Source organism: Ictidomys tridecemlineatus, chromosome 12 (assembly GCF_052094955.1).
Source record: "Ictidomys tridecemlineatus isolate mIctTri1 chromosome 12, mIctTri1.hap1, whole genome shotgun sequence".
Lineage (NCBI taxonomy): Eukaryota > Metazoa > Chordata > Mammalia > Rodentia > Sciuridae > Ictidomys > Ictidomys tridecemlineatus.
In genome coordinates, this window is record NC_135488.1 from 85,688,568 (window position 1) to 85,711,711 (window position 23,144).

The window sequence follows — 23,144 nt, forward strand, 5'->3', positions numbered from 1 at the left end:
ATAAGGCCAGAACCAAAATAATAGATTAAAGGCAAGAGAAGGATCAAGAGAAAGAGAAACAGAGAAGAAGACGAAGAAGAACACAGACTTTCAGAGGGAAGCAGACAAGGAGGCCATTCTACCACCTGGAGGTGAGGAGAGTGGCTGCCTCCATCCACTCTGAACTGTTCTCTGGGTTCTTGTTCTATTTCTCTTAAGAGGTGCTGGTCCCTGTTCTCGAATCCATGTTCTACCCCTGAGTCCTTATAATAAATTTATTCTTTTGTTTCCTCTGTTCGTCTGAATGAATTTCTGTGACTTGTGCTTCAAAGCACCTTGTCTAAGACACTATTTCTCTGGGTGCCACAGGCTCCCCATAGATGTAATGGATACCAACTCAGCAGAGCCAAGAGTATGGCCAGACTTCACCAGCTGTGAGGTTGAGAATGCAGCTGTACTGCTGGCCTGGTCACAGTGGCGCCTACCAAGCAGGGGCAAATGGGGACCTAAGGCCACAAACCTCAGGGAATCTCAAGGCTTCAGGAACATAAGTAGGTGGTGACGCTGAAGCGGTTAATTATGCCTAGCTCATAGAGGTATTTGAAATTATGTGAAATGCACAACAGCTGATCTGATAACTGAGATAGCTACCAAGTGACTAATGGGTGAGTAGTGTGTACTGTGCAGAGTGGATATGCTGGACAAAGAGATGGTTCATATCCCAGGAGGATTGGAGCAGGACCACTCCAGATTATATCATGATACTCTGAATTGCACACAATATAAAAACAATAATTATTTCTGGAATTTTCTGTTTAATGTTTTCAGACTTCAGTTGGCCATGGGTCACTGAAACTGAAACCATGGTTAAGGGGAGACTGTATAACACTGGGTATATGCAAATCTAAACTCCCTATCAAAATCACAGCCCTAGTGACAGTAGCCTCATTATTTAGCACCTACTACGAACCAGATGTTTCATTAGGATCAAAGCAACTGAATTCCATTCAAAACCAACTGTTGAGTGCTTACTATGCACTGGGCTCTTGTTCCCATTTTACAAATGAGCAAAATAAACTAGCATGATTAAGTAACTTACTAAAGTGGTGGGTCTGGTCAAGGACCCAGCCTATCTGATGCCAAGACCCAAGTCCTCATTACCTTCTCCATGAGTGAGCATATGCTAGCAGGGCAACTATATTATAATGATAGTAATTGCAAGAGGACCAATCCTACCTGTCACCACAAGCTAGAATGGCCAGGTGTTACCAGAAGGCCTGTATTTGAGACTGGCTTTGACCATGTCCTTCTGCAGCAGCTTCATGCACAGGTTTCCCTGTGCTATCTGCCTTCCTTGGCAGGACTGTATCTTGTTTCTACCGACTTCATTCAAAAATTCTTTCAGCACGGCATGTAAATTAATTAGCACGTCTTCTATAAGAAATGGCCCCTGGATTTTAGCCTTATTTCACAAAATATTGGATTGCCAAGTTAAGAAGAATGTTGGCTTTTTCCAGGTTCCATTTCAAAATGCAGAACTTTGTGGAAATCCTGTGTGGGCTGCTTCCAATAGCCAGATGGGAGTGGTCTTTTGCCCAGTCATTACCCAAATCAAGAGAGCCAAGAACAGTCACCAGCCAGGGGAAAGGGTGTCACTGATGAATGGGTCTGACATATTGTAATTAATGGTAATAAAAATAGATACCACATGAGAGAGAGATGCCAAGCAGGAATTCCTACTCCCAGATAGAGTTTCTCACAGGTAATGGAAAGAAGTGGGGAAAAAAGTCCTTTCTTACAGGAAACTTGATCTATTCGTTACTTACAGAGGATTTTTGTAAAGTGACTAAGGAAATGCAACTAAAGACAGCAGTTCCAGAAAAATCAGAATAACTCTTCTTAGAAAACTTTCTTTCCTGCAACCCATGGGAATCTGGTAATGCTACAGGTAGATCTGGAATTCTGAAGAACAGCAAGTTCAGCCTATAGCTTCACAGGTCTCGGGGGAGACTTCAGCACCCAATACCTCTGGTGAAAGGAAAACAGGCAGCTCCGTGAGACTTCCCCTATAAGGAAGAGAATGGATGGAGGGTGAGAGCAAAGAGCCAGAGGAAAGAGGAGGAAGAGGGCTAGCCTCCTATTGGCCTGGTCACTTCCCAGCTGTTGCTGTCAGTCAAGCCCGGCTGGTCATTCAGGCATCCATTCAAACATTTCCTTGGCGTTCAGAAGCTCCAGAAGGAACATTCTATGGAGCAAAGGCCATGTCTGTCTCCCAAGAATCTTGCGATCAGACCCTGTCTGGCAGCCTATTGCACCTCGGGACCGTGCGAGTGTCCGTAGAGCTCCTCAGGGACGCCTTCCATTTCTCGTGCTTTCTCTGCCAGCGCACAGCGGGGAATCGGTGCTGCGGGTGCTGAGGAGGGAGCCAGGAGGCCCCCCAGCTCCCTCTTCCTCTTTGGCTAGAGGCCTGGGGGAAACTGACACACCGACCCGCCGACCCGAACGCGGGGACCTGCCGCGCGGGGGCGCCCGCGCGCAGAACCGGCCGCAGACTGGACAGGGACGCACAGCGCTTCTACTGTCCCGCGGAAAAACTACCCAGCGGCGGACTTTACCGCTTCCTGGACCAAAAGCTGCGAGCCCGGCCCGCTCACCGGATGCCTGGCCCGCCGCGCCGGCGCCCCCACCCCTGGACGAAAGGGCCCGGAAGGGAACCCGGCGCGGTAAGAAGGCACACCAGGTCTGAGCGGTGATGGCAGGCTGGAATCAAAGGGCGAGCGGGACCAGTGGCCACAGGAGGGTGGCCAGACACCTCGGGTCTGGGCACCCGCCTCAAATACCACCAGGGCCTGGCAACGCCGAGACCAATTCGCCGCCTTGCCGGCCTTCAAACGGGCCCCAGGTCTCTTTTCGTTTGAGCAAGATCCCTTGAGAGGCCGTGGCCTCCAAACCGATTTCTTTTGAGGGGCCTCCAGGTCGTAAGCTAATGATGGCTCCAAGGGTAGAGGAGCGCGGGGACCCACGGGTTGGTGCTGTTCTGGCTCTCAGGGCCTGTGACCAAGGCGACCACGTGCGGCATAGGCGACGCCAGGAGTGAGGTCACCGTAGCCCAGGGTCCTGCAACCTTGCACTTGTTTGGGGGGCCGCAGGGACTGCACCGAGTGTTCGCGTGAGCAGAGGTTTCGCTCCGCTACTTGCCCCTAGCGTTGGGCAATGCGGAAACGCCTGGACTGTTGGGCTTCGCGAACACCCAGCTGTGCCCTCCCTCACGCGACAGACGGACAGACCGGGTGGATTTGTAGGCGCAGGTGGGGACGCAGCGGGAACCCAGGTGCCTACCGTCAGGGCGCAACTGACCTGGCCCGCTTTCAACGAAACACGTCGCCAGGCCTCGGGAAGGGCCCAGGTCTGGGCGAGCGTGCGGTGGGGAGAGAAGGCACCGAGGCTGCCCGGCACCGCGCCCGGAGCTGCGGAACCGCCAAGAGCCCCGACCTGATCCTGGTGGTCCAGACCCTCAGAGCCCAGCGTTGGGCAATGCAGAAACCGTGCTGCGTGCAGAGCGGCGTGGAAGGCCTGAGGCGGGCGATGCCAGGGCAGGACTCTGCCTGGGGATTTCTATAGCGATTATGGGCTGGAAAAATAAAAAACGATTCAGGCACACAGCTCTGGGTTTCTGGTTTGGCACCGACCGCTCCTTTCTCTTCTTCCCTCAGTCACAAACAGGGATTCGTGCTGGTAAGGATGGCCTTCCCATCCTCTGGCATTGGAAATAACCCTCCAGTCCTTCCCCCTAGATCACCCCGTTCCTTCTGAAATGGCCCCAACCCAAAGCAAAGGAAGCTCTTAGGAGCACTGCACAGCTGCTTTCTCCCTTTAGCTAAAAGTCCCATGATGGGCCAAATGTGTCAGTCCTTAGCTGATCAGTGACTGGTCATTAATGGCCTTTGGGCTCTGTCCTACAAACTTCTGACCAATTTAGACTCAAAGGCCCCAGCCTGTCCCTGACCAAAAGTCTGGGGCAAAGGCATTCCGTCAGCTTGAGATCATGGGGCCCACCCACTACAGCTTTCCAGCAAGTCCTATCCTCCTAGGGGACTTTCAGAGCAGCTTGGAGGTAAAAGGAGGCATTTCAATGAAGCCCAGATTTCCGTGGGTTTACAAAAGTTTTCTCTTTCCTGGCCTTGGAACTGCTCCTGCTACTGCTCTATGAGCAAAGTAGGCTAGCCATAAGTCTCTTAGGTGTGTACTCTGAGGGGAGAAAGATAGGGATTTTGGACATTTCCATCTAGGGTAGACCCAAAGCACCTGGCACTGCAGGCCTTGGGAGCAGCTGCTCTAAGCAGCTGGAAATGGGAATGAAATTGTTTGGGGGTCAAGCTGGCGTCTACCAAATCCTCACCCAGACACCTACCAAGTGTTTCATCTTGTGACAAACACTGTCAGGGAGAAGGCTAGGCAAGGAGGGACTGGAGAGACCCTAGCTCAGCTACTAAACTTTTTAGGGCAGACATCCAACAGCCCTTGTGGTCAAGAAGTTCAGGCCCAGACCTGCTAGAACTGGTTTCCTACAAACAGGAGAGGATAACTAGTGGCATAAGGACACACACCCATACATCAAGTTTTCTGTGCTTACTCTGTAATGATTTTTCATATGGCACACACACTCTATTACTCAAGGTGGTAGGTCCCCATCTGTTCTGTTCTGTCTCCACAACTGAGTGCTGTGGAGGTTCCTGGCAAGGCTGCCTGTTGGATTTAGGGCATGGAAGTTTTTCTGTATCTTTTTCAGACTCCGTCTCTCCCAGTGCTACCCCCCCCAAAAGTCTGCCCTCCCAGAGTCTGAAAAAGATACAGAAAAACTTCCCTCACTGAACAGTTCTGAGGGAAGTTCAATATTGAAGCTCCAGATATCCCAGGAGAGGCACATTCATGGTAAAGTCTGGGACTGAGATAGCAGAGATCACCCACTTTGTCAAGGTTAGTATTATTAAACCTACACCAGCCTAGAATCAGCAGAGATTGAGAGATCACCCAAGCCTCTTCTAATAGTGAGAAAGAATGAAGCAGAGCAAACCAGAAACTGGCCCAAAGTCTTACAGGAGGAAGTAACTGCCTGGACTCATCCACCCACGCCCAACAAGGCACTCTCCTCCAGCCCCAACCTGATCTTGCAGAGATATAAAATGACCTTGGCTAGAACTGGGGCCAGCCTGCTACTGGGAGTCTTTCAAATGTGTGCCTGAGGAGAGGTCTTGGAAAGAGCAGGTCACCTTTGTTGAACGTTAGCAAGGTGGCTCTGAACCTCAGAGCAGTCTGGAGTAAATTTTCTTCAGTGTTTCCCAAGGTCCTCCTGGCTGACTCTGGAGCAAATCTTGTGTGACAGCACATAGGATTCTGGATAGAGTGTCCTGGATGCATCAGATGAAGACTCCAAAGATACCACCTGGATATCTGCAGGAAGCTGTCCTGCCACTGGTCTGGAACCTAATTTGACAGCCCTTTGGCCTCAACACAAGGGGCAAGCACCTAGGAACAAACTCTTAGGGAGATTCCAGGTGTTCCACTCTCATGATTGCAACACCCCCAAAGGAACCCCAGCATGCTATAGCACTATAGAAGGAAATTTTTGAAAATCCTGAAGAACACTTAAAGGAATAAATATGTGTCTTACCCTTAGACACAAAGCAAAGCAAAAAGTTAGGGCCCTGGACTTCCATGCCAGGACTGCTAGCAACAAAACCTCTAAAAGCTTAAAAGGGTGGAAACAAGAAATGTATTCTAGACTCTGATTCCATAGCCCTATACTGAGAGGAGGGCCAGAGATCTGTGCTGGCTGGGGACCCAGCATTGAGAATGGCACTGGGAGTTCAGGCCTGCAACAACTGAGAGTGGAGAGGGGAAACGGAAGGGAAAAGGACAAGTCGCAGAACTAGTTAAGCTCCAGGGCCTTTCAAAACCGTGGAGATGGAAGTAACACCCCCTCACAAACACACCCCAGTTCTCTCATTTCCTCCACGTGCGTCCTTCTGCCAGAGAAAATGCACCATGCCCTGAAAAGAAAAGAAAAAATCCCTGTTTCTAAGGCCCTCATTACCGAGCCCAGCTCGCGGTTCCCAGGCTGAAGCCGCCTGGAAGGAGTGCGAGCGGAGCCTGAGCCGAGTCCAAGCGTGGAGGCTGGACGGTGGCGGTCCCTCCACTCTCTCCTCCCTACCACCCAACCGGGAAGAGCTGGAGCCCCTGCCTTCAGCTCCCCGTCGGTAGTCTGTAGGTGTACGTTGTTCCACGGCTCTTCGTCGCCGCTCCCGCCGGAATCAACTTCCGTATAAGCCTCACGGAACTGCCTGAGGTTTCTCGGGCCGTGGGACCCGTGGGGTTAAGTCTGAGTCCCCGCCCGACAAGGAGCAGAGCGCGCTAAATAGGGCGGTACCGGCTGAGGGGCAGCCGGCCGGGCTAGGAGAGGGAGGAAAGGCGGGATCCTCCGGGAAGTTGATTCTCAGGCGTCCGCCTGCAGCTACTGCCAAGTCCCCCACTTCTCTCCCCTGTTCCCTCCCCCTTTCCCTCGAGGACAGCTCGGGTCCGGAGTTTCTAGCATGGGGGTGGGGCGTTTTCAGTAGAAAAGGCCAAGTTTTTGAGCGGCGCCTGGGCACGTCCAAACTCTCCATCCCAATAGTCCGCTCCTGGATCGTATCTGCCTGCGAACAGCCACCCTGGCAGGGATGCGGTGACCCAGGTGGGACCCGGGCAACTAGCAGGGCCTGGGTGAGGCTGCAGCGCCGCCCCTTGCAAAAAGCTGCCCCAAATTCCTTCCCCCTGGAAGCTCCTTCTACCCTTCTCCCTCCCCTTCCTGCCAGGAACCCCCTTAAACGGTCCTCCGCCTTCCCTTCTCTCCTCTTCCCTCCCCACCTCCCCTTTTCTTCTTGCGTCCAGTCTCCCCCAACCCTCCCGCGTCCTCCTCCTCCTCCTTGTTCTTTGGGCGTCCGCCCCGTCAATCACCGCCGCCGCCGGCCCCTGCCAGCTCCTCTCCGCCTCCCAAGCTCTTGGAGCGCCTCCGGCTCCTGTCTCGGGCCGCCCTCAGCTTTCCGCGGAGCCGGGCGATCTGTCAGCGGAGCCGGCCGGGGGGAGCCGCCCGGCCCGCCGGGGCTCGGGTTACCAGTGACTGACAGCGTCTCCATGGCGAATAATTTGACTCGACTATTGTCTGGCGCGGGCAGGCCCCGGGTCAGATAACCGGACCAATCAGGGCGCGGGCCGCCGCGCCTCATGCCCGCTTAGAATAATATTATTAAAAAAGCTGCGAGCGAGCTAGACGGGAGGGAGAGCGAGCGAGAAGCGAACTAGGGAGCGGCGGGCGGGCGCAGAGCATGCGGAGCGGCGCCCCAGGCGGCCCCCGGACTTGGGCGAAGGCGCGGGCTGGGCACGCAGGCGGCGGGGGCGCGGAGCTGCGCGGGACCCGCGGCCGGCACGAGGACGTACTGCAGTGACTCAGGACTCGCCGGGAGCCAGCGCCGGACCAGGGGGCCCGCCCCTCCCGCCTCTCGGCCTGGACGGCTGGCGGGGAGGCGCCCATGCGGGACTGCGCGGCGCGGTGAGGGCGCGCGCGGGCGGGCGGGGGCGCAGCCGGCACCATGTCCATGCTGCCCACCTTTGGCTTCACGCAGGAGCAAGTGGCGTGCGTGTGCGAGGTGCTGCAGCAGGGCGGCAACATTGAGCGGCTGGGCCGCTTCCTGTGGTCGCTGCCCGCCTGCGAGCACCTCCACAAGAATGAAAGCGTGCTCAAGGCCAAGGCCGTGGTGGCTTTCCACCGCGGCAACTTCCGCGAGCTCTACAAGATCCTGGAGAGCCACCAGTTCTCGCCACACAACCACGCCAAGCTACAGCAGCTATGGCTCAAGGCCCACTACATCGAGGCGGAGAAGCTGCGTGGCCGGCCGTTGGGCGCTGTGGGCAAATACCGCGTGCGACGCAAGTTCCCGCTGCCGCGCTCCATCTGGGACGGCGAGGAGACCAGCTACTGCTTCAAGGAAAAGAGTCGCAGCGTGTTGCGAGAGTGGTACGCTCACAACCCCTACCCGTCACCCCGAGAGAAGCGCGAGCTGGCGGAGGCCACAGGCCTCACCACCACGCAGGTCAGCAACTGGTTCAAGAACCGGCGGCAGCGCGACCGGGCCGCCGAGGCCAAGGAAAGGTACGAGTAAGTAGAGCTTCGGCGCCGGCTTTCCCGGGCCCGAGGGAGTGGGTCGCAGGGGCGTCTGCCCAACCCCAAGCGAGGCCTAAACTGGACCCTTCAGTCCCAGCAACGGCCAGCTGCAGCCTAGCCTGACCTAGAGGGCGCACAGGTCTTTTGGAGACCCGGCGGGCAGGGATTTGTCTAAAGCGGGCAAAGCCCAATGCGGGAAGTTGTCAACTAACTCCCTGGTCGTTTTTGGACAAAAGTGGAGAAGCAGCGAGCTTCAAGGAGAGGTCAGAACTGTGGGCCTGAACCCGCACAAAGTAGGCACAGCAGGCAGGCCCTGGTCTTACCTGAAAGGCCAAGGACTATGTGTGGGCCCAGGTAGAAGCGGGAGGCGACTCCTGACTGGCTCTGTGCTTCCCTGCACTTCCCCTCAGCCTTACTCACCTCCAAACTTAAGTGTGACTAGGGGTCAGGACTGGGATTTCCATAGTATGGACTGGATGAAGAAGCGCCTGGGCAAGAATATTCCTTGTCTGAATGTGGGATTTGAGAGCCAGTCTCTTATGCTGCATGCAGAGGATTGAGGTGAGGCTCCAAAGAGCAAGTGCCAGCTCTGAGAGAAGAGGAGAAACACATGACCCCTTTGCTGCTTAACTGGACCCAGCAGCCCTTCCCTGGACTGCCAGGCCCTTGACCCTTTTCCTCAGGTTCTACTACCCTCTTTAGGGGGTAGGTCGGTATGTCAGGAGTGAGCTAAGAGCCTCACAAGGCCTGAGAGTTGTATGTTGTCAGGGAAACCAGGACTTTCTGAAATAGTCTAGGGGTTGACCAGCAGGCCCTTGTTACTGCCTGTTTTGTAGCCCCTCAGAATTCCAAATCTGGACAGGGGGTGGGAGAGAAAATAATTGTAGGAACGGAATCCAACCTGAAAGTAACAGTCAAATAAGACACCTGAGGTTGGCGGTATGGGGTGTGTTTAGCCCAGAGTTTGAATGATCAGGGTCAGAACTGGAGTGCTGAAGAGTGGAAATGGGAATGCTGCAGACTAAATTTTGGTATCTGAACTTTGGTATCTTGAGGTTGGGGTATCCACGGTGGTCAGGTTCCCGCAGCCTGTCTGTGGATTCCTCTCCCAAGATATCAGGAACAGAAGCCCCTGGCGAAAAAGAGACTCTACTCAGGATTTCAAATATCCAAGTCTGAGCAGGGACTGTCAGCAGAGGCAGGGCAAGAGGTGAGTTCTCTTTGCTGGGACCCCTTAATCCAGACTGGCCTAAGTCCAGACTCCTTAAGAACTGCCTTCCCTGGCCCAAGCCCCTGGTGAGAGCTGGAGTTTCCGGTTATGATAGAAAAGTCTAGGTCAAGACTACCAAGTCCTCCCTTCTGTCTTCTCCCAGGGGCTACCCTCCATGCCCCAGCTTCCAATTCCCTGGCCAAAGTTTCCACTATACCCACCAGGGAAAGGGAACCCTCTATTCTTGAAGCCTTGATCCTAGGCTTAGCAAGGGCAGCCCTCACAGGATGTGTCCAGGTTGGAGAAATAGGACCCTCCAGGTTGGAACCCTGTGCCCAAAAGTTGCTCTCATGCAGAGAAAATCAGAAAGAAATAAAAGGCTGTGAGAGACTTTCAAATTGGTCACCCAGCCTGGGATCTAGGGTACCTCATCCTCCTGGCCCCACTTCTATTTAGTAAACCTACCTGGAGATGCCTAGAGCAATCTGAAAATCGAGGTATCCTTTTTTTTTTTTTTTCCTGCCTACCCTCCAACTCCAGGGTCGCCTTCTCCCGTAAGAAGGGAGGGGGGTAGATAGAGTAGGAAAGATAGTCAAGAGATTGAGAGCATGGGAGGCAGGGAAAGAGAAAGGGAGATGATCTAGGAGAGAGGGACAAGTGAAATCGGGTGTTGAAAGATTGTGAAAACTGGCATAAATGAAAAGCCAAGGCCAGGCCGAGAAAACCATAGAAACCGAAAACACCCTCAAGCAGGGCGCCGGCGCCCTGTCTCCGCAGACCGGTGGCAAAGTGGCTCAGGGTAAGACTGCGCTAAAAGGCCTCATTTCCCCGCTGACCCGGCTGCTTTGCTCCTGCACTTGCAGGGAGAACAGCGAGAACTCCAATTCCAACAGCCACAACCCACTGGCTTCTTCTCTCAATGGAAGCGGCAAGTCGGTGCTAGGCAGCTCCGAAGACGAAAAGACGCCGTCGGGGACGCCGGACCACTCGTCGTCCAGCCCCGCGCTGCTACTCAGTCCGCCGCCACCACCCGGGCTGCCGTCCCTGCACAGCCTGGGCCACCCTCCCGGACCCAGCGCAGTGCCGGTGCCTGTGCCGGGCGGAGGCGGGGCGGACCCACTGCAGCATCATCACGGCCTCCAGGACTCCATCCTCAACCCCATGTCGGCCAACCTCGTGGACCTGGGCTCCTAGAGCTCTGCTGCCCCTTCGCGTTTGCCTTCCGGGCTTGGCGCCGGGACCCGAGAGAAGGCGGTGCCCGGAGGGCCCCAGCGCCGGCGGCCCCTCCAGGTACTGAAAGACCCGCGCGCAAGGCCGGCAGAACCGCCGGCAGGGACAAAGCGGATGGCACTCTGGGTCCTTATTTGGAATTTATTTTCAACAAGCCGCTTTTGAGATCCTTTGGAGGCCGGGGACCAGGTCTTGAACCAGGGAAGGGAATAAATTATATACACCATTCTCATTCTTTCTCTCCGCCTTTTCTTTCTTCTCTCCTCTTGCCTGCACCCCCTTTCCTCCTCTTTCTTTGCTTTCCTTTTCATTTCTCCTTTCTCTGTTTTCTGTCCTTTCGCCTCTCATTCTGTCTCCTCTTCTTGCTTTTCCTTGTTTTCTTCTAGATTTCTAGCTCTTTTTCCTTGTCTCTCCTGATGGTGTCTTGCACTCTGCCTTGGCCCTCTGGGTCTGTACCCTCTCTCTCCTCCGGACTGGCCATTGATTTCCCTCTCCGCACTTTCCGGGAGTGGGGAGGAGGAAAAGGCCCTTAAAGTCTTGGATCCTAGGTCGTCTCCAAAGGCTTTCCGGAGAGGAAACCCACCACATCAGTGGGAGCTGCAGGTGTCAGCTATTCGCCTAGTAACTTAAGTGAAAGGCACCCCAGAAGCCCTTTTATTCTCCTCTCGCTGTCGTTCTCGCTCTCGCTTTCTCCCGCTCTCTCTGCGAGGCTCCTCCACGATGCTCTCTCCTCTTTCCCCAGACTGTGGCCGCAGCACTCCGGCAGAGCGTGCCTCCCGAGCCGCGGTCTTGCCGTTTCCCTGTTACGTCCTCCTGTGAATGTTCTTCGGAATATATTTCTGCTTTTATTTTATAATAAAATTAGAAATCAAATATATATATGAATATATGCCATGAAGCCCGAGGGCCAAGAGTGCAACAGTGTCTGATTTCCCTACAGGGATACTCTGGTGAGTTCCAGAAACCCGTGAGTCCCTGAAACCCGGAGGCACCCTCCCAGACAAAGTGTATCACTTGCTAGGTGAAGGGCCTGAAAACTTAGAAACTTCCTCTCCCAAAGCCCTCGATCCCTTTTTTTGTTCCAGAAAATTCCCTGCAGAAGTGGGCAGAGTGTGGGCTCCTCCCCATACCACTGCGCAGAGCCCCCCACCTTTTCCATCTGGGAAGGGGAGATGGGATGTGCCCGCCGGGTACGTGCATTTAGAAGTGCGGAGGCTGGGGAACCAATCAGACCGCGGAAGTATGCTGTCTGGCCGACACCTTGGAGTAGTCTCAGCCCCTGGAACTAGGGGCAATACTCGGGAGAAATGCCAGCCCCCTGCCCCCTCCCGCCTGGCGGGAGGGGGGCGGGCGGCTGCCGAGACCTAGGCTTCAGGTATGGCGTGTAGCCTGTGGGACAGCGCGGCAGAGCGAAGGTCTCTGAGCTCACGCGCCCGCCCAGTGCTTCAGTCGGTTGCTCTGGAGGTGGACAGGGGAGAAAGAGGCGACCGGGCGGCTGGGCCGGCAGGGCGCGTGTTGTAAATGAAGAGTAAGTGGGCACCTAGGTTCGGAAGGTCAGGCCAAGGGGACGCCTTCGCGCGTAGTGCGTCACAGGTGCTTCTGTGGCGCTGACTCTCCTCTGTGGTTCTAGCCCCCTTTAACTAGCTGGGCCAAGCCGGTCCCAGATTCGCAGCAGGAAGAACTCTGCGAGGAGGAAGTTAGGGCTTTTGGGTGTTGGTTTTCAGTGGCTCCGTGGGTACTGAACACATCCCTTCTCCAAGACTAGGACGCCCAGACTGCAGTCCCTGAACTGGAAGGGATGGAGGGGAAGAGACATTTATTGAGCTGAGACCCCAGAGCACTTGGACTTCTTAGGACTACCTTACTGGCAAAATCAGCGCTTTTGGGTAAAGTCGGGGCAAAATCAGAAGACCTTTTTCCTCGGACCTTCTAAGTTATCAAGAATTCTCTCGCGGACTCAGGCAGCTGAGTGGCCTAACTAGGCGCGGGAACTACTATCTGTGCAGGTCTGGAATAACCTACCAGCTGGGACTGCTCAGCGATGCTGGAGTCTCCGCCTGCGTGGGCACCCAGCGCTTGTCCACTTCTACACCCCGAGAGAAATTCCAGCCGGGGTACTTCTCTCTGCCTCTTCTGGAGGCTCTACTCTCAGGAACAACTCAGGTCCTCTTGGGTACTGTCTGTGCTTGTGGGGCCTGGGCGACCTAACTTCCATAGCCTGGAAGGATGAAGGGCCAGCCATTGCCTGAAGGTCCAAAAACCCAATCCATGCTTAAAACCGCCTCTCAAAACGACCTCTCCTCAACACAAAGGGCCCCTTGCTATGCCAGAGTCCACTCTTTTCCATATTCACTTCTGGAAATGAGACACATATTGTATATGTGTATCACCCCTACCCACTCCCTGTTTTTCAGTCCCACACTCACAGGAAAACAGACTATATTAACTTTCATATAGACCTGAACATGCACATTTAATATTAATTTGATTCAGGCAGTTATGTTCCACGGCTGTTGGATGGCAACAAAACTTTTCACCCTCTCATCCATAGTGACCACCCAGAGAAATAGACTGTCACACACACTCATACCTGCATGCACTCAAAAACAGAACCAAGCACACAGAGACCCTCCTACCATTTGCAGACACAGTGGGTCCTCAAGCACTCTATCTTGGATATATATGCAAGAGAATGCAGAAATGGACCCCCTCCAGCCTGCGTGTGCTCTCTCACCCATGCCGACACACATACAAATTAGGCTTCTTTCCAAGAAGCACGCAAATCCACAATCCACACTGTTGCCCCTGCCAGCAGACACTTTCTGCCCACCAACCTGTGGGGACCAGGGCCCCGTCTTTCAGAAGGACTTACTGTAAAGGCCTGGATACCTAACTGCTCCGTCCTAGAGAAAGAGATGGTCCCAGCTCAAGGCTACAGCTGATTAGGGGTCCCACCCAAGACACTCTAGCGTCTGCCCAGGTGGGATCGCTGGAGTTCTAATGCGCCAGTAGAGGGCGGGTGCCTGTTCCAAGACTATTGAAAGGCTGCATAGCAGGGGCAACTTGCTGCAATTTCCCGCTTCTCCTCCCCGTTGGACAGCTGAAGGGGAAAATATTTATTAAACGGGGTGGGGAAAATTATGCAGAAGTTCTGAAAACCCGAGTAGCTAGCACCAGTTGCACACCGACTGGAGCACTCCAACTGGGCAGGTCTTGCCTGGAGAATATAGACACTCCTATTGGCATCGAGGAAACTGGAATCTCAAAGTCCTGTTACCCCTCTCCCAACCACTGCCCTCTGTCAGAGGGCAGCTCTGAAGCCACAGGTTTTGTCCTGGGCCCAAAGGGATGCAGCCACTAGAAGTGGGGAGTCTCCCTTTCTGCTCCCCTCATCACATGCACTCCCAAACACCCTTCATTTGTTCCTTACCAGGTCCCATGCTCACAAAGCCCTCAAGGGCGAAACCAATAAACTAAAGGCAGTCTCAGGGGTATCGGGCTGGACTGAAGAAAGGAAATCTCCTTGGGGGCAGAAAAGTTCCGAAATATAGGCGATGGGAGGGGCTCCCAGTCATTGTCCTGCCCACCCTCACCCTGTAACCCTGATGAGGACCTTGGTCAGGACACTGGCTTCCCTACTTCTTGCATCTTGTGTGGTGGCCCCACTGGGGAGCAGATAGTAAGGCAAGGATTCAACAGAGCCAGGGAGATCTGGGGAGAGAACATGGCTACAGGTACTCAGTTCTTGGTTATTGCCAGTACTTGTCGGAAACACAATTCCCGTCTGTAAGAAAAGGAAAGGCCAGCTGAGTGACAGGATACATGAAATTCGGCCCTCACAGCGCCACCTGCTCTATCTCCTGTGGGATGCCGCGGGAACTCTGGAAGAGCAAGACTCTTTTTGTGTTGAGGGACAGGTGAGGAAGGACGGAGGAGGAGTTGGACTCACGACTGGCCCTTTCCCTTTTTCGCGTTTCAGGCTCTGAGCACCCAGAGTTGCCTAGGGGATGCTGGAGGGGGACCGCCACACAGTGCCTGCGAATGTACTGAAAGATGTAAGAAGGCATGAGAGACACTGTGTGCCCGCAGCGTGGAAAAAACCGCGCTGCTGTGTGTAGGTAGGGTCGTGGGCGCCTTGAGAGAGGGGCTGAGAACACAGGCCTGCGCAAGAGCCGGGGAGTGCCCAGGGTGCCTGCGGGAGCCAGGAAAATCAGTGGACACCAGAGCCCTCCCCCTCTAAGTAGATGCGCCTGGGACTGCAGGAGGACGAGTGCCTGATGCCAACCTGGCGCGAGTTAGTCCTTGTTTCTGGAGCCATTTTTGGCCACGAGCAGAGGGAAAACTCCAGGTCGCTGGGGGTCGCAGCCAGAGGTGGGGCGAACCTGGTCGGGAAAGAGCCCGCATCCTGGTGTCAGGGTCAAGGTCCTCCATGCCTCATCTCAGGAGACTGTTTTCAAAACTCCTAGGCGATCTGTGCGGCGGGATCTCAGAAATGGTTTTTCTGGGGTGGCATGTGGAATCCAGAGTGCAGAAGGGCCGCGACTACTATTTGCCTCCTGCGGCCGTCTCGCAATGGAGAATCTCAGTAGCTCGAAAGAAGATCGGCCTCACCAGGCCGCGAAGGTGCCCCTAGTTGCCCCCAAAACTCCCTTTCTAGGAGAGATCCACAATCCAGAAAGGCCGGCACAAGGGCTGACATATGGAGGGTTGGGGGCGCTTCTTTAGGATACCTGCAACCTTTATCCCTCTCAAGGCTAACTCAGGAACCATCCAAGGCCCTCTCCAATGCAGAGCGCCAAGCCCCTTTATTCCGTGAGTAGTGTGTCCAGGCTCCTGCCGCTGCGCCCGCTCGGGAAGGATACAGGAGAAGCAGGCCTCTGAGGTCCCGCCGGCACTCGGCGAGACCACGGCCGCTCTTCTGCCCAGTGCGATTGGCTTTGGGGCTGTGGTCCTGCGCCTCTGCCCCAGTACTGCGGAGGCTAACGTGACCCCAGGCTGAAGGCAGGACAGTAGAGGACCCAGGGATGGGTAGCCCTGGTCTCTCCGCCCCTTTAAGCAGACGGTGGGTAGGACAGAGGCTTGGGAGCCAGGACGTTTGGGACGCTCCATGGGCACAACTCTGTAATCCCAAGTAGCGATCGTGGCGCGGAGGACCTGTCCCCGGCCACCGAAGCTCACACCTAAGATTCTGGGTACTCCCTGGAAGGAACGCTTTCCCCACTACACTCTGGGAGTTGTAACTGAGCTACCTGAGAATCTCTAAAGAGTGGCGGGTCTATCACACTGAGAGCGGAAACGGCGGGACCTTGCGGAGCTGCCCGCCCTCCATTCCCTTCTCCCAAGGTTTTTCCACCCGCCCAGGGTCAGTCCGCCCAGTCGGGCGCTCTCACTCCTCAAAAGCTCATTGTTGGCAGAATTGGCCAACTAACTTTTTTGGTGGGCCGTGGAGACTTCTTTGGTCCCCAAACTGGTCATAACTACCATTTCTTGCATGCATGCTATGAGGCGGACACTGCCGCACCTGGTATCTGTTTAATTCTGTCGCAGCAGCCACACAAAGACGCTAGTATTACTGGTGAGAGAATCTGAGGCGCCAGGTTGGGGAACTTACAGCAGCGAAAGATCGAAAGATCGGCCTTTGAATTTGGTCTCTTGGATTTTGCCCACAAGTTCTTCCCTGGATGTCAGCTGCCACGAGCGCAGTGCGGGCAATTGGAGCCTTATCCTGGAGCCCCGGCTGGCAGCGGGGGCGCGAGTTCTCCACCCGGCTTAGGGACAGCGCTCAGCAGCGCAAGAGCCAGGCGAACCACAGGACCAAGGTCAGCTGCAGGCGGAGGGGCGGCAGTGGAGCCTGCACCTCAGGGCTCAGTTTACCTTTGAGATGCAAAGAGTTTATCTCCTCCATAGTTTGGCTAATTATCCAGTTTTCCCCTTTGTCACGGGGCACAATGGAATAGCACAAAAGGAGGTTACGGGGCAGATTATTCCCGAGTAAAGATGAAACCTTGAGACCCCAATCAGCCTCCTGCAGATTCCCTCTTCCCGCTCCTCTGTACCCCCTCCCCATCTGGCCACTTCTGCGGAAGATGAGGGTGATTCTGGACTCTGATGGACGTCCTCTTTGCCCACCCCTGCGCTGGTCAGGGCATGGCGATGGGATGGTTTGGATGGTGTGTGTGTGTGTGTGTGTGTGTGTGTGTGTGTGTGTGTGTGTGTGTGTTTTCACACGTGTAATATCCTAAAGCATCATTCCATTCAGACGGTTTACCATTAGCCTGGGGCCCTAAGGAAGGGAAGGAGGGAGAGGGAGCCCCGACTCTCTCTAAAAGACCAGAATAGATCTGACCCACTCCTCCCCAACACATTTAGGCCCCACTGCAAGCCCTCAATCCCCTTCTCTCTGGAAAGATGTTGATGGTTCGAGTTCTCCAATTCCACCTAAATGATTTCGTCACTTTCAAGATAAGGTATGTAATATGTTACTGACCACGGGCAAAGCCATCCAAGTCCCTAGAAAGCTACTGTGAGTCACTTGCACTCAGGAAGTGAGTGAATGGAAGGAATGAAACCAGGTGTAAGGATATAAAATCAAGAAGTGAGTGACTCCTTTCTTTTCCACCCAGGGGAAAAGTATGGGCACCTCTCCCAGCACTAGGTGGGGGCAACCCTCTTCCACTCCTAGGGCCCTAATGGGGTGGGAGAGGAGGCCAGAGGGCATTAGAAAAGTCCCATCATTTGATATTCAAAATTAAATAGGACAGGCAGGTAATTTTGATCCTCATTCAACCGATGAGAGAATGAGACTCAGAATATTGTTCTGTGTAGCTTTCCCGAGGTAACAGGGCTAGTGGAGGCTCTTTCCTCTACAGTCTATTGTTAAGGTAAACTAATTGGGTTTTGGTGAAAATATCAAATGCCAAACTTAGAGCAACGATGGTCCCCCTGGGGGTAGGATGCAGAGAGATGGCAGCCATGGTGGAGGTATAGGTACTTTAGAGACTTCAAGAAAATGTCTCTCAAAATCACAGCACCCTGCTCCTTAAATAATAAAAAGGAATACCCAAACCGAGGGAGCTTGGGGAAGTTGATGGAACTGAGATCTAGAGATTTATTCTCTAATTGGACTTAGCACATGACAATTAAGTCTCTCAGCCAAATGAGTTGAAAACCAGAGTTTTCTTAGAAGGTGAATAAAAAGTCTGCGGGGGTTGCCCCAAAGTCTGTAGCTTTTCTAACTGAAAAATAGGGTGAGGGAAGAGACTCAAGATTTTTATTTATACTGACATACTAGACTCTAATATTAGTTTGGAGCCATTGGTATGAAAATCAAGTCTCACTTTCAATTTATTCATTATTCTTTAAAGAAGTAGATAAAGCAATCACCTAAAAGCAAATATTAAATAGGAAAAAATGGCAAGGAGGGTTAGGGACAAGGTAGGAGGGAAGACAAGACGGCGGAGAAGATTGAAGGAGGTGATAGTCCAGGACAGGTGGAGCCAAGACACACTCTTCAATGTTAGAGGCTAATGACCAGCACCTCCCTCCATAGAATACAGGGACCAAGAACCACAGAAGGCATAAACAGATAGTGCCACATTACCCAGAGGCACCTGGAATGTGCTAGGCACCAAACCAGAAACCAGGAAAGACTGAAATACTACTGTACCTGGTAGCTGTGTCAACGCAAACCTACCTCAGGTTCAAAGTCAACCTAACGCAGACCAGCTTCCAGTGCATTTGGAGCAGAGGTAAAGAGCAGGAAGAGACCTTAGGGATGGTCTCAAAAGCAAAGGCACAAAAGCAATGTACACTCAGTAGAACCATACCTTGAAATTGAATTTTGAATTTTGACCTTTTTGCCAGGCTAACTGCATGCAGTATAATACTCTCACATGGGCAGTGAGCCAAAGCTCCTAGTTAATCCCAAGGGGAAAGAGCCAACATTTTGCAATATACCATGTTGTTAAACTATGATTCAGTAGTTCAGGCAGAGTAGATGCATTTTCAGCTTAGGACTAGTTTGTCAGGATGTAAGTCAAACAGTATTTGTATTAGGTATTGCTGTAACCAATAAATCCCAAACCCTGTGCTAACTTTTCACCTGCGTAACAGTCCAATAGGACTATTTCTGGTCAGCAGGTGATTTCCCAGGTGGGTGGTTAAAGGTTCCCTTGTGAGGTGGCTCCATATTCACCTGGGGCCTTAGAGTTCTTTGCATTCCGCTGCTAGACGGGTAAGGATCGAGATGTAGCTGGGGGGCGGGGCAGGTTAGAAGTGGTCCACATCACTCCCACTCATATTCTATTGGATGGAACTTAAGTCACATGACCAACCCAACTGCAAAGGAGGCTGGAAAGTGGAACTACATGTCTGACTAGGTGGAAAAAAACTCCCAGGAAAAGAATTTACTGAGTCTGTATAAAGTCAATCAGTCATCAGAGAGTTTAGAACAGAGGCATTTATACTCTGTAAATTTTCCCTTTCCCATGCACCTGTATTTATTGTTTGTTGTTGTTGTTGTTGTTTATTTACTATTATGGTTTTAGTGTGAAGGTTTGTGAGGGGAATTTTTTTCTCATATTGGTTTCCCTCATATCTTCATTTGAAGATGTTTCCTGGAAACCACAGGAGAAATACTGGGAGGGGGGAGGGCAGTTCATAACTTCTTTCATTGTTAATAGAATAGGGAAGGCATCCAAAACATTCCTCTAACTAGCTTTGTAGCCATGGGAGAATTACTCCATTCCTTCATTTGTTTATTCATCCATTCACTTATCCCATCAGTCAGTAAATATTTTCTGAATATCTTTACCTGTTTAGTACCAGATAAGAGGTGTAAATCATTTTTCCCCTACCTTCATTAATAACAGAACTGAAGCCTCCAACTACATGACTTTTCCAGCCTTTCTTGCTGTTAAGTGTGACCATGCTTGCTTCAGAGGAATGTGGGCCACTTCATAAAACCTCCACATATGCTTCCCTGTTCTTTTTCCCTTCCCACAGAATGGCAATGACCAGAGTCATCTAGTAAGTTGTGCATGGAAGACGGAAGTTCTACCATTAGCCTGGGTCCCTAAGTGACCACATGGAATAGAGCACTGAACACCACCCCCCTCAACTCCTATCAGCCAAGCTAAACCAGCTGCCCCAGATTAAGTAAGAGAGAAAAAAACTTCTTTTGAGTTTGAGCCAACATGTTTGGGGATCTGTTTGTTACAGCAATTTAATTTAATTCAGTTCCAGTGAATCTCTAAGCCCCAATAGGCATTATTCATACTGCCTTATGAGCCTGTGGAGCACAACAGCCTAATTAATAAACTGGGTAAACAGAATGGGCATGCCAAGCAGAGAATTCCTGATGTAGACAGATAACCAGATCTGTGTCCTATTTAGGAAGTGAAAGATTATCCTGTCCAACTCTCACCTGTGTGATTCTGTGAGCCACAACCACAGCAAGCAGCAGAGAACTTTTGAAACTAATATACTATTCTAGAACCAATGCTCTGAGTAAGAATTCTCTCTCTTTCTCTCTCTCTCTCTCTCTCTCTCTCTCTCTCTCTCTCTCTCTCTCTCTCTCTCTCTCTCTCCAGCTTGTTTGAGTGTTCTAAGAATTCCTGACTTCATGATGTGTGGGAATGGCTATGGGCAGAGAGCAAGCTGGTCCAGGAAGAGGTCAGCTGAAGTCAGCACTTCAAACTAATGGAGAAGATAAAATCCAGGTTCACTGGCACAGAGCACCTGCACACATCTCTCCAGCTTCAACTCAGGAAGAGAGCACTCGGTGGGGAGTCGGGAAATCTGGGGCTTCATCCCCAGTCCCCATCTTCTCATGAGGCCTTGAGCATGTTAGTCAGGATCTGAAGTTGGCTTCCCCAGCCAATATAGGAAGAGGACTCACCATAGCCTCTCATTCCACAGGCATACAGAATCCCTGTTGCAAAGAGATGTCATTTTCTTTTGCACCATGAAATTGGAGGTTGACATTGGAGGCAGACTCTCCTGGAGGAGAAGGGTCCTGGTCCACAGATCCCTGACTCTATCCCTGGGTACTTTTTTTTTTTTTTCTGATTAACACTATCCTGATGACTTCAAGGGCCAGTTTGGAGCTTAACACTAGCCTTACCCTTGTTCTCATAACACAGCTAAAATTTTGCTAGAATTCAAAAGGGATTTTACTAGAAATCACTCCTTCCAGTACTCTCTGCCCTCTTTTCCTTGGTTCTCTTCCTTCCTGGCTCTGTCTTCTAGTCTGGATCTCCACAGTTGCTTTGCTTTAGTTGCTCATCTGGACTTATTCCCTTCCCTCTCAACAGAGGAGAACCAAGAAGTAAGGAATCCTTCCTGGGATGTTCATACCGGACACAACCCCCTTGCCCCGCCCCCTTTTTTCTTCCTACCAACACCAAGATCTTCCTTTGGAAACTCATCTCTTCCTCTTGGTATAACAGCCACGTGGTTTGGGTGGTACTGATGCCAACCCCAGCTTCAGGGTAGAGTCCTGATTGTTCTAATACCATCAAACCCATCCCACCCTCTTGCCATAGTTATGGTTAAAAGGATGGTCATATAACCCAGGCTTAGATCAATGTGATATTCTGTGCAGAGTCGTGTGATTTGCTGACTCTCAGAGAAGTGAAAGATATATTATCTAAGTCCAGTAAAGGAAGAGAAGATTGCTGGGTGCAGGTGGCACATATATAATCCAGTCACTCAGGAGGCTGAGGCAGGAGGATCAAAGTTCAAGGCCTGCCTGAGCAACTTAGCAAGACCCTGTCTCAAAATGCAAATACACATATAAATAAAAAAGAATAAGGACATAGCTCAGTGGTACAACACCCCTGGATTCAATCCCTGGTACCCCCCCCCATCATTCTCATGAAATATTCATATATATTTGAAAAGAAGATTGCTTTCTGTCTCTATGTTTGGACTGAGTTATAAGAGGCTGTGCTCTGAAACCACTTTGGCCATTTTGTCACCATGAGGAAAGATAGCCTGGAGGAAAGCAGACTTTGGAGAAACTGAGCCATATTCAACTGCACTTGAAGATTGCCCGCTGGATGATTTATTTCTGTGAACCAAAGAGTTACCTAATTATTAGATATTCTGTTGCCTGAGACCAAAAGCATCCTACTGATACTATCACCAGCCTCGATCCAATGGGAACCTATGGGCACGTGTTTCTTTCCTTTAGTGAAAGGGGCTGAATCTCCAGGTCCACTCTCTGTGGAGTGCCAGGGGCAACTCCCCAAACACTTAACAATGGCAAATATGGGATTTTATCCAGAACAAGGGCACTTGAACTCTTAGCTCTGATCTCCGTTAGTCAGTTTCCCAAGCCTGGAATCCTTCTGGTCAGTGTTTCTGCAGCTATCTTACCCATGATGTATAAAAGTCCTACCCACTTCCAGAATGTGATAGGCAGACCCCACGTGATATGTGATGACATCCTACCAAGGAAAGGGGGACACTGCTTCTCAGTGAGGCGCTGGAAAACTCACACGGGTGTTTAGGTTCACAGTAATTGAGTGGGGAGGGTGATTTTCTCGATTAGAAAACTATGGGAAGGTCTTCAGTGAAATAGAAGAAAGTGACAGAGCCGGTGACCATAGAGCATCCATGGTGAGCAGTCGTCAGGTGGGCCTGTTTGGTTGCCATGCCCTCTGAGTCTGAGCTGGGAAAGGCGGCCTTCCTTCATCTCCTATGCAAGGTGATGACTGACAGCTGGAGCTAGACACTAAGAGGACAGAGGGTAGAAAGATGGAGGGGTCCAGAGTCATGGGGAGAGAAGAGAGTAACTGATCAGGAGAAACCTCCTGATTCTCCTCTAAAGTGAATCCCAGATAGACTAATTAGGTGACTCAAGCAAAGAAAATTTTTTTAAAAAATGCTTTTCATACATTCCTTAGTGGTGTTGTGTGTGTGTGTGTGTGTGTGTGTGTGTGTGTGTTGTGTATGTCCACTAGGCTGTTAGTACTATTTTCTTTCTGGTAATCGGCTCTACCTTCCCACCTGGGCACAGTCGACCATCAGCCCTCTTCATCCAGAATCCACATCCTTCTTAACAACAGAATCTGTCATTCGTAGGTGGGCACATGGCCCTCCAAAATAAAACTACATTTTCCAGTCCGCCTTTGACTAAATATGTCATGTAATTAAGTTTGGGCTAATTAATGTAATGGGAAGCATGTATGTACCTTTCTGGAAATGTTCAAGGAAGAGAATCCCTCTCTTCTCCCTTCTCCCTTTCTGATCATAGGAATTCAGATGTGATAACTGCAGCTGGGACAGCCACCTTGGACCTTGGACCTTGGACCATGAGGCAGTGGGCTGAAGTTGGTGGAGCAGCCAGGCAGAAGGAGCCTGAATTGCCTGTGACTTTGGAGACTTGGTCCTCCAATTCCAGTCTTCATTTAAGTAAAAGATAAATAAAATTCTACCTTATTTTAGGTATATATCCCTTGAGTTTCCTGGCACATGCAACTGTACTTCATTCTAAATTAAAAAAAAACAAAACTACCTGATCAT

At 51.9% G+C, this 23,144-nt stretch overlaps 1 protein-coding gene across 2 annotated transcripts; it reads left to right on the top strand.

The window, feature by feature from the left end:
• The first annotated feature begins 7,492 nt into the window (after positions 1-7,492).
• Positions 7,493-11,505, top strand: Six2 (SIX homeobox 2). 2 transcript variants are annotated; one of them, XM_040271203.2, is made up of 2 exons: positions 7,493-8,170; positions 10,250-11,505. In XM_040271203.2, exons 1-2 carry the CDS (start codon positions 7,605-7,607, stop codon positions 10,578-10,580), a joined length of 897 nt encoding a protein of 298 aa, XP_040127137.1. In that variant the 5' UTR covers positions 7,493-7,604; the 3' UTR covers positions 10,581-11,505. The 2 variants fall into 2 exon arrangements, with proteins under 2 accessions (XP_040127137.1, XP_005324564.1); XM_005324507.4 differs by having other exon boundaries at positions 7,494-8,164.
• The last annotated feature ends 11,639 nt before the right edge of the window (positions 11,506-23,144 follow it).

Bases quoted from the DNA above. Each gene is read 5' to 3' on its own strand.
- Six2 (XM_040271203.2), top strand. From the start codon at position 7,605: ATGTCCATGCTGCCCACCTTTGGCTTCACGCAGGAGCAAGTGGCGTGC. The intron at 8,171-10,249 runs GTAAGTAGAGCT...CTGCACTTGCAG, and splicing joins GAGGCCAAGGAAAGGTACGA to GGAGAACAGCGAGAACTCCA.